The 18677-nt window shown below is 36.1% G+C and overlaps 1 protein-coding gene across 6 annotated transcripts; it reads right to left on the bottom strand.

Moving 5' to 3' along the window:
- Nucleotides 1-6784: 6784 nt before the first annotated feature.
- LOC138891134 (F-box protein At3g07870-like) lies at nucleotides 6785-14283 on the bottom strand. 6 transcript variants are annotated; one of them, XM_070174112.1, is made up of 3 exons: nucleotides 14078-14283; nucleotides 12140-13389; nucleotides 6785-7064 (listed from the first exon to the last, which is right to left on the bottom strand). In XM_070174112.1, exon 2 carries the CDS (start codon nucleotides 13384-13386, stop codon nucleotides 12145-12147), a length of 1242 nt encoding a protein of 413 aa, XP_070030213.1. In that variant the 5' UTR covers nucleotides 13387-13389; nucleotides 14078-14283; the 3' UTR covers nucleotides 6785-7064; nucleotides 12140-12144. The 6 variants fall into 6 exon arrangements, with proteins under 6 accessions (XP_070030213.1, XP_070030215.1, XP_070030218.1 ...); XM_070174114.1 differs by lacking the exon at nucleotides 6785-7064 and having other exon boundaries at nucleotides 11974-13228; nucleotides 13320-13389; XM_070174117.1 differs by lacking the exon at nucleotides 6785-7064 and having other exon boundaries at nucleotides 11974-13222; nucleotides 13320-13389.
- Between the last annotated feature and the right edge of the window lie 4394 nt (nucleotides 14284-18677).

Below are 18677 nucleotides of genomic sequence, written 5' to 3'. Positions count from 1 at the left end.
GGAACCTTTGATATAGCAGAATACTATACAAAGGTAAAAAGGATTTGGGATGAGTTAGATACCTTAAATACTTGTGTGCATTGTACATGTGAATACAACTGTGGAGGAAAATCAAAGACTTTGAAGTTTCTTCAAGATGGCAAGCTCATCCAATTCCTCATGGGACTTAATGATATCTATTCAGCTGTGAGGAGTAACATTCTAATGTTTACCCCTCTTCCTAGTGTCAATCAAGCCTACGCTCTTCTCATTCAAGATGAGAAACAAAGGGAAATTCATGTTGCACAACACCCTATCGAAACTGCTTTTCTGGCAGGAAATCAACAAACCTATTTTTAAAAGTATGCTAATGGAGAAGGAAAATTCAAAGCAAACCTTGAAGGAAAAAAGAGTAACCTGCTGTGCAAGTATTGCAAGAACCCTGGCCATTCCATTGACAAATGATATAGAATCATTGATTTTCCCTCCACTTTCGAGTTCACCAAATCCAAAAGATATCATGGAGGAACTCACAGCAATGCAACAATTATGCCTGAAGAAAACATAATTTTTTCAGCAAACACAATGGTGGAAAATGCAGCTGGTAAGGCAATAACTCAAGAACAATTCAGTCAGCTTTATCAACTTCTTCAACAAGTAAAGGTGCAACAGGTTGAGCAGATTTTTGATGCAAATGCTAGTGCCAACTGTGCTGGTAAAACCGTTAATGCACCTAATCTATATTGTCTTTCTTGTTTTCCATGAATTCTACCTCCTGGATAATAGATTCAGGAGCTTCAGAACATATGAATTTTGATCATTCCATTTTATTTAATTTGAAGCCTCTAACCAAATCTCTATACGTTAATCTGCCGAATTCATATAAGGTTAAGGTCAGTCAAATTGGTAGTGTACATGTTCTGCCAGATTTAATCCTAAACAATGTGTTGTATGTTCCACATTTCAAGTTTAATCTAATTTCAGTTCACAAACTCACTAAACAACTCATGTGTACCTTGCTTTTCTCATCTTTTGGTACATTCTTGCAGATCCCTTCACTGAAGAGGCCAGCGGTAGTTGGTGAAGTGAAAGAAGGTCTATATCTACTTAATCCAGTCTCTCTAATTCCCGGACTAGCTCATGGAAATCAATCAGTTTTAAGTCTTTTTTATATTGCAACAACCTTAAGAAGGACATTGTGTCTCATTCAATTTCTTGTTCAGCTAGAGTCAATTCTAATGTAAGCCTATGACATAAAAGATTGGGGCACATGCCCCTATCTAGCATGCAAAACTTTTAATTTGTACCCACTTTTTAAATAATTTTAGCCCCCTTTCTCCCCCTCCTTCTCCTCCTTCGTTTTCTTCGTCAAGTTACAAAACAAACTGGTATTTATCTCCAGAAGCAACACTGCTTTAGTTATAAGGTCAAGTTTTTTTAATTGAACAGTTCGGTAGTTGTATTTCTGCTCCAAATTTACAGCAAATTAGTCTTAGGAAAAAGTTTAAGTTACCAATAGGATGAGCTATAAAATTTATCAAGTTTTCATTTTCCTTCTCTTGCCACATTTAATCATCCTTGTGATGTATGTTCTCAAACTAGGCAGGCAAAGTTGCCTTTTCATTCAAGTCATATAAACACAACTTCCATTTTTTAACTACTTCATGTTGATACTTGGGGATCTTACAATCTCCCAACGCATGACGGTTATAGATATTGTTTGACTATAGTGGATGACTATAGTAGAGCAACTTGGACCTACCTTTTACAAATAAAAAGTAATGCTTTTTCAGTTTTAAAATCTTTTCTAATAATGGTAGAAAGACAGTTTGCCACAAAAGTTAAAATCATTCGTTCCGATAATGCTTTGGAATTAGGCTCGAGCTCTATTCTTCCAAAAAAAAATTCCTCTAATGGAATCCTTCATCAAACCTCTTGTGTTGCCACACCACAACAAAATGGAGTAGTTGAGCGAAGACACAAACATCTTCTAGAGACATGCAGGGCTCTATTATTTCAATCTAATCTCCCCACCATGTATTGGGGTGATTGTTTGTTAACTACTACTTTTCTAATAAATCGATTTCCCTCTAGAGTTCTTAATTTCAAAACATTGAAATACTTTTTTGGAAAAGTTCCATCTTATAATTTTTTGAAATGTTTTGGTTGTCTATGTTATGCATCTACTTTACCTCATGACAGAACAAAACTTAAATCTAGATCTGTCAAGTGTGTTTTTATAGGTTATCCTTTTGGAAAGAAAGGCTACAAATTGTTGGATCTTCACTCTAAAGCCATTTTTACTTCACGAGATGTTATTTTTTATGAGGACATATTTCCTTTCTTCTCTCCTTCATCTGAACAACCAATTTTTCCTAAAGAAGTTTCTACTATTCAAGACCCGAATCACTCTTTTTCTCAGTCTGATATCCATTTTTCCACAGAATCCGATTCTAGCTCCCCTATACAACTTTCAATAACTTCACCCGCATAGCTCCTACCTCATCTCCTATCTCCAAGGATATTTCCTCTCCATCTTCCCTACCTCTTCAACCTGAACTAAGGCGGTCTACTAGGGACCACAATCCACCATCATATCTGGTAGATTATGTGTGCAATGTTGTGTACTTGACTGATCTAACCAAATTTTGTCTTGCAGCACCAATCTCACCTACTGCTATAAATTTCATTGACCTCTCTCCTACAAACCAGTCCTTTTTTAACTGTATCTCTCACATGGTTGAACCTACAAGTTTCTCCCAGGTAGTTTTACATCCCACTTGGCAGGAAGCAATGACACAAGAACTTCTAACCTTGGAAACCAATCAAACCTGGGACGTAGTTGAACTACCGAGAGGCAAGAAACCTTTACCTTGTAAATGGGTTTATAAAGTTAAATACAAACCTGATGGGAGCATTGAAAGGTTTAAAGCTCGCCTAGTTATCCGGGGAGACATCCAAAGAGAAGGAATAGACTATACTGAAACTTTTAGTCCAGTGGTGAAAATGACCACTATTAGATGCATTTTAGTAGTTGCAGTTAAACGACACTGGAAATTGTTTCAACTAGATGTCAATAACGCTTTTCTTCATGGTGATCTACAGGAAGAAGTATATATGAGATTCCCCCCCAGGATTGCCTTTACCTTCTAATAATCATGTATGCAGGTTAAAAAAGTCCTTATACAGACTTAAACAGGCTTCCCGGCAATGGTACGCACGACTTATTGGTGAACTCAATTTCAAAGGATATTCTCACTCTCTTAATGACTATTCTCTATTTTTCAAGAAGACTGATACTGGAATTTCTATTGTTGTTGTTTATGTCGATGACATACTTCTAACAAGTGATGACCCTACAAAGCTTTCTAATCTCAAAGAATTCATCAATTTGGAATTCAAAATTAAAGATCTTGGAGAAGCTAATTATTTTCTTGGCATAGAACTACTAAGGAAAAATAATGGACTAATTATCAGTCAATGAAAGTTCACCTTGGAGCTTCTATCTGAGTTTTGTATTCTTGATTCATGGCCAGTCTCATCTCCGCTAGACCCCAGTTGCAAGCTTCGAGCCGATGTTGGCAAACTTCTTCAAGACCCAACCATCTACAGGCGACTAATAGGAAAGATCAATTTTCTAACTCATACTCGCCCTGACATCTCCTTCGCAGTTCAGCATCTAAGCCAGTATATGCAAAGTCTGCGTAAACCTCATTTCAATGTTGGTTTACACTGTCTTCGTTATCTGTTGTCTTCACCATCACTTGGGCTTTTCATGAATTCAGAACCTTATATTCAATTAACCGCCTTTTGTGATTCTGATTGGGGAACTTGTCCAAAATCTCGTCGCTCAATCAGTGGTTTCTATATCAACCACGGAGGATCCCCTATTTCATGGAAATCAAAGAAACAATCTTCAATATCCCTTTCCTCTGCTGAAGCCGAATATCGATCTATGAAGAAGGTTGTTTCAGAACTTACATGGCTTGTACGTCTCCTCACGGATCTTTCATTTTCCCCCTCCTTGCCAGTCTCCCTTCACTCAGATAGCCAAGCGGCTATTCACATCGCAAAAAATCCTGTTTTCCACGAACGCACCAAGCACGTGGAAATTGACTGTCACTTTGTCCGCCAACAGCTCCTCGTCGGACTCATCTCTTTATCATTTGTTCCGACAAAATCGCAGCTCGCCAACATCCTGACAAAACCCCTTTCTGGACCTCTACACAGGGCCATCGTCTCCAAGTTGGGTCTATTTTCTCACCCCTCCAACTTTCGGGGGGGGGGGGGGGGAGGGAGTGTTGGACTGGATTCTACGACCTCGCCCCTAAATCAAGAGCTGGTCGACGACATAGAGGATACGCAGTCGAAGAAGACGAAGAGAAACAGAGAAAAGAGGCGTATGTAATGACCTAGAATCAGAAGACCTGTTTAGGTTATATCGGGCTCAACAGGAAATTGGGCCAATATGTTATATTGGTCCAATAAACAAATAAGAAGCCCAAAATACAAAATAAGGTGTGACCCAAACTATTTAACATCCAGTCCATTTTCTTGTAGCATAATGGATATAGCTGGAAGGCACTTGTTCCTTCCAGAATATCAGTATCTAAATGAAATGTATAGTTGTACATGTCAGATTCACATTGTCCAAATAGAGTAAACATTTGAGATCAGTTTAATCAAATTTGAGTTTCTTTTGGATTATTCATCTTTTCGATTTATATAGACAGATCAATAAAGACTAAATGTAATAATTATGACAATTGCACATACTTTGATTGGTTAGTTATGATCGTGAATGAAAGATGGCCACCGGCTGAACGAGGAACTAAATGACATATCTTGAAGCATGCTTTTTACGTTTTACAAAAGAAATTAATATACCAAATATTTCAACCAAACATACGAGAACCAACTAAACAAATTCCATCAAATATTTAATGGTTGAAGTTTTATGTTACAAAGAACCATCAAAGATGTAAATTTTAAGATTAATAATAGTAAACCGTAGATAGAAGCTTAGAAACAAAATAAGCCCAAACCCAAATGTCCTGTTTGAATATGTCGGATCAAAAAAGCAAATAGAGCTTTTGATATGTCCGGTGAAAGATAGCAAGTACTTGACAAAATAGTCATGTTCGCTCAAGCTGGCCCGAATACCGTCATTATCAACGAAAAGGGTATGGACCATGATTAAAACTTTTAATTTTTGGAATAATTGAGGGACTTCTGGACTTCTAATCTCAAGTTTCAGCTATTCAGTTGTGTATGGATTATAAATCGATTTCGCTTTTGTCGCCGTTTAATGTATTTTTCCAATGAAAATATTGATTGAAGAAAAAATATAATCACGTTTTAACCCCAGAAGTCAAAACTAAAACGACATATTTTGAATTGGTTTTCAATTTGGAAAAACTGACCTGATAGTGATTTGGTTTGGTTAGGTAATTTAAGAATAAAAAGAAATAATCTAAATTATCCACACAAGAGGGTTTTATTTCTCCTTTTTACAATCTAGGGAAATAAAACTATACGTTTTAATTTTATTCTTAGTAGAATCTAAAATTTAAAAATTATAAATTATATATTTGCTTCTTTGCATTTTGAACCCACTAAATGAAATTTTTGGGTCGCCACTGACTATATATTGTAATTTATATACTTTTATGGCCATAATAATTTTTATGAGATAGTTTTAGCCAAAAAGATTTATTAAACATATTCATGGTGCTTGCTTGAATTATATGCTCTTCTATATCCATGTTATTTAGGAGCGATTATTTATTGTTTGATTATTAGGGCAAGGTAAGGTTGTCCTTTTTTATTTCTTAAGTGAACAATTGTCATGTCTTATTATGAAATTTCTATTTTTAAATATTTCAATAGATAATGAATCAGTTTGTTGAATTTTTGCTAAACATATACTTGCATATAAGTAATTGTGTCTTCAACTTTGGTAGATTGAATGAAGTAAATTTTTATTTCAAGTGAAGAATAAAACACATAGAAATCGATAAGCCCAATAAAAAAATCTACTTTATTTGGTTTTGACAAAAATTGAGCCTAATCGAAACATGATCACCGCTAATAGTAGGCATGGTTGTTGGGTTAAGGTTTACCCTGCAAAACTCTGCATAGCAATTTTTTTTAACTCGCCTCGCCTCGCCCAACATAGACATGTCCTGCTCCGCCCTATATTTTTTTTCATGTTATTATTTAGTTAAAACAGACAAGTTCAATATTTTATTATTTTTTAAATAGAGAGTTTGATATTATTCAACTGGTTTAATTTTTATCTCTCTCTTTTCATTTTGTATAGTGGGTTTTTCTTAGTGTCATTCATTTCATCTAAACTCTTGCTAGAAGTTTCCTTTACTCGTGTTTTGAAGGAAAAATATATTCCATAAACATAAGCCAAGTATCCTTAAAGTTCAGACTTCATAGCATTGATTTTTAAGTGAGGTAAAATTGGATTGTCACCATATTAAAGACTCATTATTGTCTTATTACGAAATTGGTGTCAACTTTTACCAAGTTGATAAGAAGGTTAGGTAATTTGTTAGGCCTCCTTCATTATGATGATAAATTAGAAAAATAATAAAAAAGAAAATCACATTTCATGAATTCATGGAGAAGAGTGGATAAACACTCGTGTAGTTTCTTTTATTAGTTACAAGTAATATAGTATTGCCATTGAAGTTGACAAAATAGTTGATAAACTCATAAAAGATGTAATAAATCCTCAAGTTTTATGAATTTTGAGAAGTTTTATCATGACTGTTACAGACCACAGATCACGACATTAACCTATAGCCAAATCTCTTAATCTTGAATAGTGTCTCTATGTTTCACAATGCTCGCATTAGGGTAGGTTATCTATATCCTATCCTTAGGTGCGGCTCTTTCCGGGACCCTGCGTGAATGCGGGATGCTTTGTGCACCCGATGACCCTGTCTTTGTGTTCCACAATAAAATAAGAGAGGTCTCCATGTTCCCAAAACATGGCTCATTTTGCACAGGCAGTGCGATGTAACTTTGCTCTAGGAAATATCAACAACTTTTGATGCAGCAAAATGAAAATCCTGTAGTTGTCATGTTAGAAATGCAGAAAAGAGAGCAGCTTTAACCAACCCTCCTAGAGATGAAAATCTAAGCTATTCTGCAAGTGCAATATCTAACTCAACCAATACACAGATCTTAAAGCACAAATGATTTCTGCCAGTACAAGTGTTAACCAAGTATGTCAACTTAATTAGTATTCGATATTATTGATGATGATGAGTACGGAAAAAAAAAGATAATGCTAGATTTAATAGTAGTAGTTGTGATTTTTTTTTTTCGTGGAGATTTTTTATGTTTCACAGTCTATTACTGAATTTAGCATCCTGAATTAGTTCCTCCGCCATTATTTTTGACTTTAACGGCTTGTTATTGTACGAAATTATTTGATTAATTCAGAAACTGCTACTATATAATTTTTATAATCCTTTTATTTTGTTATATATTTAATCATCTTTTTACTCCGGATACAGAACTCCTTTCGTTTTACTATTTTCTTGATTCGTTCTTCAATTTGCTTAGTCAATAGCTCCACGAGGTTAAAACAAGTCTTTCTTAGATTATTGTGATTATTAAGTAATATTCAACTGGATCCAAATCCTTTTTCAACTGGATCCAAAACCTTTTTTTCCCGTTTCATTATTCAATTTTTTGTTATAATTAGCTTTTTGATCTAGCATTTCTAGTTGTCTGATCTAGCATTAATTATCAGTCTTCGTTCTCTTCGTTTATCAAGAGTAAGAAACTGCATCATTAGTTTAGTTCAGATCTACTCTGTTTTTCACTCTTTTTGGTTTTATTTATGTATTTTCAGTATTTATACAACTTTATCGGGTAATTTCAGATCTACTAATAATTGGTATTAGTAGCTCAGTATATTCGCCACCTGAGCTTCTGAGCGTCTTCTCACCATTTTTATTTCTTCCCTTCTTCTAGTCAACTAACCAATTATTTTCTCTCACAATAATCACATAACCATCAAGCTGCCGGGAATTTTAGTAGCTAAGTATATTTTCTACCTGACTTGTTTGAAATTTTCTAACATTTCTGCAGTTTTTTGCTTTTGATTCAGTGGATCTCGGTGTAAAGAATTAGTCGGTTCTTTGTTTTAGGAGAAAAATTTGCTTTTGATTCAGTGGATCCCAAATCTGCCCCCACCCCATAATATATTCTCGTTTTCTTCTTCTCCTTTCTTGGTACATTTTATATTGTTGGGGCTATACCAGTGGTAGCGGTGATAGCTCCTTCTGGTTTTTGGGTCGTGGTATTTTCTGTGTTTTTAGGAATTCTCGGAGTATTGGAGACAAGTTGAGCGCACGAGCATTGGCAAAGGAAAGCAACCTGGGCGAGTGTCAGCAAAGGGCGATAGGAAGTGGTGCGTGAGCGTACAACTACATCGAGTACAGCAAATCAACCACAGGTTTTGTTATCGGGAGTTGGTACCTCCTGTTTTACTGTTTCCCTTTTGGTGTTAGCTAAATTACTATTACTTTACTTCTCAATAGTTAAACCTTTCAACTAGGATACTAGTTACCACTTGTTTCCTTCTAGTTTGATTTGTTGTCCGTTGTGCATTAGCGAGTCTTCTCTAGATTGTTGTAGGTGTAGTGGCTGCAGTCTGGGATGATAGAATAAGGGCATGTCCTCAGGTGGGGCAGAGTGTGGGGCTGGGTCAGGGGGTGGGTCGGGTAGCAGGGGAGGTAGAGGGGGCAATGGAGCCTATAGGTTGAGAATCGGGTCATGGAACATAGGTTCACTAACGAGTAAATCCATAGAGTTGGCGAAAATCCTGCAGAAGAGGAAGATTAATATAGCGTGTGTCCAGGAGACTAGGTGGGTCGGATCGAGGGCGAAAAATGTGGATGGGTATAAGTTGTGGTACTCTGGTGTCCTGAGGGGTAAGAATAGAGTGGGTATCCTGGTAGATAGTCATCTTAGAGAGGCCGTGGTAGAGGTCAGGCGGGTGAATGATAGACTAATGACTATTAAGTTGGTGGTGGGTGAGGGTACTTTAAATGTCGTTAGCGCGTACGCACCGCAAGCAGGCTTGGATGAGGATATTAAGAGGCGCTTTTGGGAGGGGTTGGATGAGATTGTTCGTAGTATACCGCCTTCTGAGAGGTTATTCATAGGAGGAGATTTCAATGGTCATATTGGGTCATCTGCAGGTGGGTACACTGAGGTGCATGGCGGCTTTGGTTTCGGGGAGCGGAACGGAGGGGGCATTTCGCTGTTGGACTTTGCCAAGGCTTTCGATCTAGTCATTGCGAACTCGAGTTTTACGAAGCGGGATGAACATTTGGTTATTTACCAAAGTTCGGTGGCGAAGACTCAGATTGACTATCTCCTCCTCAGGAGATGCGACAAGAGGTTATGCGAGGACTGCAATGTTATCCCAGGTGAGACCTTATCGACGCAGCATAGGCTTTTGGTGATGGACATTTGTATTAGGATAAGGAGGAAGCAGAGGTCAGTACAAGGACGCCCCATGATTAGGTGGGGCGCCTTAACTAAGGATAAAGCTAAGGAGTTGGAAGGAAGGTTATCGGCAATGGGAGCTTGGAGAAGCAGTGGGGATGCAAACACAATGTGGTCGACGATGGCGGACTGTATAAGAAAGGCGGCGAGAGAGGTGTTAGGGATATCTACGGGCCACAATGGTGGCCACAAAGGAGATTAGTGGTGGAATGTAGTTGTCCAAGGTAAAGTGGAAGCAAAGAAGGCGGCTTACCTGCGATTAGTAGGGAACACTGACGAGGAGGAGAAGAGAGAGAACAGTCAAAGGTATAAGGTAGCTAGGAAGGAGGCGAAGATGGCCGTGACGGAGGCTAAGACGACAGCTTTTGCTCATATGTATGAGGAACTAAGGAACAAAGGTGGGGAGAAGAAGTTATTCCGACTCGCTAAGGCGAGAGAGCGGACAACTCGGGATCTGGACCAAGTGAGGTGCATAAAAGATGACGACGACAAAGTTTTGATGGGAGATGACCAGATTAAGAGGAGGTGACAGACCTACTTTCATAAACTTCTAAGAAAAGAAGGGGATCGGGATATTTTACTTGGGGAATTGAGGAATGCCGACAGCCACCATGAATTAAGTAATAGTAGGGACATTGAGATCGATGAAGTCATGGAGGCAATGCGTAAGATGAGAAGGGGCAGAGCTACCGGGCCAGACGAAATTCCGGTTGAACTGTGGAGGTGTGTGGGTAGAGCAGGCTTGGAATGGCTTACTGCATTGTTTAGTGTTATATTCAAGACTAATAGGATGCCTGAAGAGTGGAGGTGGAGTACAATGGTCCCGTTGTATAAGAACAAAGGTGATGTCCAGAGCTGTAACAACTATAGGGGCATCAAATTACTAAGTCATACCATGAAAGTTTGGGAGAGAGTGGTAGAAATGAGAGTGCGAAGGACGGTGTCTATTTCAGACAACCAGTTCGGGTTCATGCCGGGGCGATCTACCACAGAAGCTATCCACCTTATTAGGAGGATGGTGGAACAGTACAGGGATAGGAAGAAGGATCTCCACATGGTGTTTATTGATCTGGAGAAAGCGTACGATAGGGTTCCTAGGGAGGTCTTATGGAGCTGCTTAGAGGATAAAGGGGTCCCGGTTGACTATATTAGGGTGATTAAAGACATGTATGCTGGAGCTAAGACTCGGGTTAGGACAGTAGGAGGCGACTCTGAACACTTTCCAGTTATTACGGGGTTGCACCAAGGGTCTGCGCTCAGCCCATTCCTATTTGCCCTGGTGATGGATGCACTGACTCATCATATTCAAGGGGAGGTGCCATGGTGCATGCTATTTGCTGATGACATTATTCTAATTGACGAGACACGAGGCGGCGTCAACGAGAGGCTAGAGATTTGGAGACATGCTCTTGAGTCTAAAGGTTTCAAGTTGAGCAGGACGAAGACGGAATACCTCGAGTGCAAATTTGGAGTTGAGCCGACGGAAGCGGGAGTTGAAGTGAGGCTTGACTCTCAAGTCATTCCCAAGAGGGGTAGTTTCAAGTACCTTGGATCGGTTATTCAGGGGATCGGGGAGATTGACGAGGATGTCACACACCGTATAGGGGTGGGGTGGATGAAGTGGAGGTTAGCGTCGGGAGTCTTGTGTGACAAGAAAGTGCCACCGTTACTAAAAGGTAAGTTTTATAGAGCAGTGGTTAGGCCTGCCATGTTATATGGAACTGAATGTTGGCCGGTAAAGAACTCACACATCCAGAAGATGAAAGTAGCAGAGATGAGGATGTTGAGGTGGATGTGCGGGCATACAAGGATGGATAAGATTAGGAATGAAGATATTCGAGAGAAGGTGGGCATGACCCCCATGGAGGACAAGATGCGGGAAGTAAGACTCAGATGGTTCGGGCACATTCAGAGGAGGAGCAATGATGCACCGGTGAGGAGGTGTGAGCGACTGGCTGTAGTGGGCACCGGGAGAGGTAGAGGGCGACCTAAGAAGTATTGGGGAGAGGTGATCAGACAGGACATGGCGCGACTTAGGATTACGGAGGACATGGCCCTTGACAGGGAATTATGGAGGTCGAGCATTAAAGTTGTAGGTTAGGGAAAAGTTGTGAATATTTCTACAGCACAATAGAGTGAGACTAGCCAGTTAGGAGTTAGACTAAGAATGTCATTGGTCGGCTATTGATGCAGGGCTTTACCTGGTAGTTTTACTATACCAGCCATCTATTTCGTATTTCGTATTCTGTATTTCATATCTCTTATATTACTGTTATTTTATTATGCATTTTTATGGCACTAATATATCGGCTCCTGTTGCTTTTTTGAGCTGAGGGTCTCCTGGAAACAGCCTCTTTACCCTTCGGGGTAGGGGTAAGGTCTGCGTACATATTACCCTCCCCAGACCCCACTTGTGGGATTATACTGGATCGTCGTTGTTGTTGTTGTAGTCTATTACTGAAAATCCTTGCATTAGTAAAACCTTAAAACGCCATAAACAAACGCACAGTTGATATACACTAGCTAGTTTCATTATACTACCAACTCAGCTAAAACACCATTTGATAACTTGAAAAAAAATGCTAAACTTAGAAAGGTCTAATAAGAACAAAAAACTTACGGGAATTAGGCTATTGCTAAGAAACTCTTCATATAAGGCATAGGAGTATACCACAGTCCCCATCCGCTCTGGCGTGGCGGCAATTCAATTCTCTTCACTGTTCTATGATCTAAATTATAAAGAAATAACCCTTGACCCAGCAAGTGAAGCAAAAGTTCACCTTCTTGGATGTTCAAAAGCTTTATCCGCCCACAAATGTCGCTGGTAAGGGATGAAATTTCCATGAAATACAAACTAAAAGGGAAAATTCTCTCATCACAGAGATCAATATTGTACCTTTTGATCCATATACGCATTTCATAGTCCTTCAAGATCCATATATCCACTACATAGTTAGAGATAAGCAAGTTACAGAAACACAAACTATCATCCTTCACCAAAAGAGTCATAGTTCGATGCCTTCGCTTTGAGTTGCACATGCTTCCAGGATGAGGGATAGTAGAGAGTTCTTCCTTATCCATTCTGAAAACCATGATTCCGTTTGCACAAGGAGGAATATCTTTCTTTTCTAAATCGTGGTCCATGATCCAATGCAATGCTCCACTCACAACTGCTGGAGTGTCACCAGATGACAAAAAGTTGAAAGAGGAGGACGAGCGAATTTTCCTCCATGTCCACTTCCTAAAAATATATACAAAATACTGACAACAACTGCCTCGTACTTGGGCATAAAGAAGCCTGAATTGTCTTGTGTATGGACAAAAATAAAGCGCACATAAGTAGCCGGGGTGAAGTGTATGTTGTACAGCTACTTCTTCTTGTGTTATCGGGTTAAAAGCATAATAAGTAGACTGCCACTTCAAGTCACCAAACAGAAGAACTCCTTGACAAGAGTACGTAAGAACAAGTTGGTGATCCCAATATTTATTAATCATAAGCTCAGGTCTGAGATATAGTTGCTTGAAGGCGACCTTCTTCTTATTATTAAGGTTTTCACCAACAACATAAAGATCTTGCCCGTGCTTGATAGTCAAATAATCCTGTAAGAGAATCAGGGGTCTACTAGCTCTACTGAGATCATCATATAAGGTGATAAAATAGTCATGTGATGAGACCAAAGCTCTCCAATGCCTACAAACCCATCTACATCTAAGAAGAGAATATGTTGGAAGTCTACTTAGAATATCAATGATGAGACAATCAGGCAAACGTTCGAAAGTTTCAGTAATTTCTTCTTCACCTTTCCATATTGCAGGAAATAGTGAACCCAACAGTTCTGTAGTCCATGTGAAGCATTCCAGTGCCATGGCCTATAATATAAAGCAGAAAATCAGAAAAATAATGGTTGCTTGGTATGACATCAAAATATGCATTGATTGATCGAAAGAGAAACTACAACTTTTATAATGAGCTCCTCCAGAATTTTCAGAGAGGTATAACCATATAATAATAATAGAATAAGAAGCTCAAATCTTAAAATATGAACCACGATTGCACTAAATAGCATGGCCTAATCATCAATAAAGTTGAAAAAAAATCATGAGGTCTCTCGTTCAAATTTCAGCAAAGACAAAAAACACTAGGTGATTTCACCTCATTTGCCTAAGCTTTGGTGAGCAGAGCTTCCCGGTAGCAGGTACCTACCCTTCAGACACCACCGTAGTCAACAACAAAAAATCAAAAAAAATGGACCATGATTAAAACATTTAATTTTTCGGATTGGTAAAATTTGATATATGCTTGATCATGTGACCAAATATAATCACGAGGTCTCAGAATAGTGATTTATTCGAATTTTTACTAGAAAAAAATATACTAAGAAACCAAGGGATTCAACATCTAGTATAAATACATAAAAAAAAAATAAAAAAAAAAATTAATTTTACATGTAATTTATGGTCTCTAGCTCCGCCCCCAATCCAGCTGACCACATCATCGATATAAAAAGATACACACATACAGCTAGAGTATGATGAAACATTGGGTAAAGGAACTTACACTTGTTGAACGGAAAAGCAGCGACGGCCACTGAGAAGGGAAACTGAGGTACTTGTGGATTTCGCTTTTGTTAAATATTGATTGAAGGAAAACTATAATCACACTTTAACCCCACAAGTCAAAATTAAAAACGACATATTTTGAGTTGGTTTTGGTTTGTTTATTTAAGAAAAATATTAGGCAGAGACAATTATGTTTGGATTAGAATTCGGTTTCCCTTTTGTTTCGGTTTATAAAATGTCCTTTTCTGATGAAAATATTGATTGAAGAAAAACTGAAATCACGTTCTAACCCCCAGAAGACCAAAGTCAAAACGACATAGTTTAGTTGATCTAGTTTGGTTTTCAATTAAAAGATTCACAATATCTGATTTGGTAACCTATTTAAGAAACCGTAGAATCAACCCAACCGTAAAAAAATTTATAACTAAGTTAATGGTGCTTGCTTCAATTTTATGCTCGTCCATATCAAAGTTACTAGTTTTACTGTACACGCATTGCACGTGTAACTCGTCTCAATAAGTATAAATTTTGTTAAACAACTGCATAAATTTAATACTATTAAAAATCGTATTTGAGTTATTATAAAATAAAAGTTAAAATTTTTATAAGTTCACGAAAATAATGGTTGTTGTTCTTATTTAGCTAACCCAAGGAACAAACCCCGTTTACAGATGTTTTTAATCATCTCAATCAGTTTGTTCGACTTATTAATTTCAATTTTAAAATTTGAACTTCAATTTTACAAATTATAATACTTCCTTTTTAGTTTCAACAAGAATGCTTCTTCTTCTTTTTTTTTATTTTTTTGGTACACAAATATTTTAAGTTTAAATGCAAAAAAAAAAAAAAAGATCTACTAACTCACACAAGATGTCTGTTTTTTGCCGTCAAACAAAATAAAATTTACTCTATTCCTATTCAATGACAAATACTTTTTGAATGTTTCTAACAAATTAGAAAGAATAAAGGCTTGAAATCTCTATTGCAAAAGTAGAAATTGGTAAATTTTGGTTAATTTAAGTTTCTTATTTTTATTTTTGAGAGATCTTTCATTCTCTGTCCAAGGACATAATTATGCATCCAAATGTTCTCTTTTTTATAAAAGGGAGAATTTATGATTGAAAACATGTTTAGAATTTAATACCATCCAAGCATATGATGAGTGAAAATATAGGATTCATGCATGTGAATATCAGATTAATTATTTTTTTTATCAATTATCACAAATATAGTATTTTATTTTTGTGTGTCTACCATCAGTTGACATTTAATTTGAATTGAAATTTTTTAAAAGCAAATTCGATTTACTTTAAAACATATATTTAATTGTCTATATTACGAAAAATACATTTTTGTCTATATTTAATTCTCAATTAAATTGAACCATTTAAGTAGTAACTCCAATTTGATTCAAAATAATGTATTTAATTGTCTATTTTGTTGAAAAATATTTTTGAGGAAATATACTTTGCTTGCTTATTTTTCTTAAAATATTTTTTATGATTTTTTCTCTTTTTGTATTAATTTTCTACTTACATGAAACATATTTATAAATGGCGCCTTCTAATTTTAACCTTACATTATTTTATTATATTCATGTATAAAATGGAAAGAGCTTTAATATTATTTAGATTTTTGCAAATATTTTTTATTCATAAAGTTATTAAAAAAAGTATTAATTTTGAGCTCACTTTTGGACAAAGGTTGGTGCAATTATTATTAATAGATTTCAACCGTAACATTACATTGGCATCATCATAGAGATGTAATTAATCTCATAAGGAAATCGTTATTCACTTTCAAGTTTAAACCGATATTTTATACCTAAATTAAAGAACTATTTAACGTTAAGTCTGGTGTTTATGGATTAAAGTAAAAGTATTATAGTTAATATTACATATTATCCTAAATATTAGGAGTTTGTACATAGTTCAAATAAGGAAAATATTTAATAACCTGAATTCTAATTGATTTCAAATTAGTCCTAAATAGTAGTAGTTGTCGCACCTCCTTTTTCCCGCGCCCGCGGGGCGCGTGGGGAGTTTTCTCCAATTAAAGGACAGTCGAAACGGGATTTGTTTATTTGTTTTAGAGTCGCCACCTGGGAATTTTGAGGCGTCCCAAGTCACCAATTATAATCCCTGAATCGAGGAGAATATGACTCTGTTTATTTTTTCTGCGAACCAAAAATCCTGAGTAAGGAATTCTGTTAATCCGGAAGAAGGTATTAGGCATTTCCGAATTCCGTGGTTCTAGCACGGTCGCTTAACTGTTTTTATTATTGGCTTAATCATCTTGATTTTATTAAATATATTGATGTTATCTGATTTTGCTACCGCTTATACTTATCGTGATTAAGGACCCTTCTTCGAATCGAATTACGCGTACGTATATTCGTGTTACAAATTTAAAAATGCGGAATTGTGTCACGCGTACGTGTACACAATAATTTTTTGATAATATTTTAAGCAATCATTTTTCCGAAATTGTGTTGAATCAAGAATATTTTTTTTCTTAAATGGTGAACCATACATATTGGGTTTTTATGAAATTGATTTAATGCTTTTAGAAAAATCCTTTTACTAAATATTTGTTCGAAATTGCGCGTACGCATAATCCGAATTTTTGCTTCTAAAATATAATCAGGGTACGCGAACGTATCCCTAATTGCGCAAAAATATTTGCAATGATATTAAGGAATTTTTTAAAAAAATGTTTGTTATATCACGAAAAATCTTGTTTTAAGATATTCTTTAAACTTTGGAAAGTAAACCACAATTTATTAAATATTGACCATTGACTATAATTTCCGAATATAAATCATATTCATTCCAATTATTCAAAGTCAAAGGACAGAATAAAAATATGATTAATACTAACTTTAAAACAAATGTGACATATATATATGCCAAAGAATAAATTGCATTTGAAACCAAAAATAAATGATTCATAAAGGAAGGAAATATTTTCCGGGAATTTTCATGATTATTTAATGCAAATTCTATTTTTTATTACCATTGATTTAAGAAGTTGCCATTTGTGTATATACAAATCAACTTATTCTCACATGCTCGTTTTAATCTTAATAGACCTAATTATTTGGTCACTTTATTTTAGGAAAGTAGATAAGCATCAAATTTATAGAAAAGGCGTTATTATGCAAGTTAATTCAACAAAGTTACCTTACATATAACCTAACTATTTGGCGTAAATATTCATAACGTTTTAACATCATGATGAGCTATACCAACTTACTTTACTCATATGATTATACCTGTCATCATACCATATAATAACTTATACCAACCTAAACAAAAAATCATATTTGTTACAAAATATTCTACTAATGTAACTTCTTAATCATTACATTCAACTAATGGTATTATGGGATGTAATCAATGGCCCATTTTTATGCCTCACTCCCTGTTTTGACAATTCACGTATATCTATACCAATGAGATTTCGGAATAGCTAACATTATTACAAAACTTTATATGAATTTCAAAATAAGACAATTTAACTCATAGCTATCAAATTGAATTCACTATTAGTTAACTAACATAAAAATGAAAATTAGAACTAATGAACTTGGACAATTGGAAAATAACATTTCAATTCAAGCTTCATTGACGGGTCATGCTGAAATCTCTTTCCGACTTAAAATTTAAAAGACATATACCTGAAAATGGAGGTAGAAGAAGTAAGTTTCAGCAGTTACAGCAGTAACAAATTCAGTAGAATATACTGATAACACAGTAAATCTGATCAAGAATAGGATTCGAAGAGCCCAGATTCACAGTAAGATACTTTGAAAGACACTTCAGATTTTAACTGAACAGTGGAATCACATAAAGTTGAACAAATTCAACAAAAGAACAACATTTCAGATTTCAGTTTTTTTTTTTCAGTTTCAAATTCAGTTTGTTTCTGATTTCTGTTTTTCTGTTGTTGTATATCTGTGTGTGTGTGTGAATGCTCTTTTGTTCCTTTTCTGTTTCTTTTTCCTCTTTTAAAATTTTCTCTTTCTCACTCAAAAATTCTCTCTTTTTTCTCACTCAAAAAATTCTGCCCTTTCAACTGTCTGTCCAGCTCCTGTATTTATACAGGGCTGGTCCTAGGCAATTTAAGTGCTTCTTGGACCCCCTTCTTCTTTTTTAAAAAAACAGAAAATCCCATTATGTAAAACTTTTTCCCTGATTTTCAGCAGCCCATTATCCCTTGTTCCCCATTAGTATTATTAACTAATAGCAACTAACATTACATTATAATATACTAGTACTAACACCCTATTTTTACTGTTTCATTCTCATAAGTGCCCCTGAAATCCTAATGTTATTACTGAAAAATCAGAACCTTCAGCAAAACATATTCTAAAATCTGTACAGACTCAGTTATCTTTCTGATTTACAGCTAAATCAATCCTATTAACCTCCTAAACACAATTGTATTTGACCAACTTTTGTAAACTGGAATTCAAACTGGACATTACAACACTGAATTCAGAACTAACATCATAACAGCATATTTCTGAAATTATCAAAATCATTCAGACTGGACTTAACATTAAACCAAAATCAAACACACACAGGATCATTGTC

This window comes from Nicotiana sylvestris, chromosome 5 (genome assembly GCF_000393655.2).
Source record: "Nicotiana sylvestris chromosome 5, ASM39365v2, whole genome shotgun sequence".
NCBI lineage: Eukaryota > Viridiplantae > Streptophyta > Magnoliopsida > Solanales > Solanaceae > Nicotiana > Nicotiana sylvestris.
Note: the sequence above shows the minus strand (reverse complement) of the source record. Positions and strands in the feature narration are given on the sequence as shown.

What these genes read in the sequence shown, in the direction of transcription:
- LOC138891134 (XM_070174112.1), bottom strand. Translation starts at nt 13,386, where the DNA reads ATGGCACTGGAATGCTTCACATGGACTACAGAACTGTTGGGTTCACTA.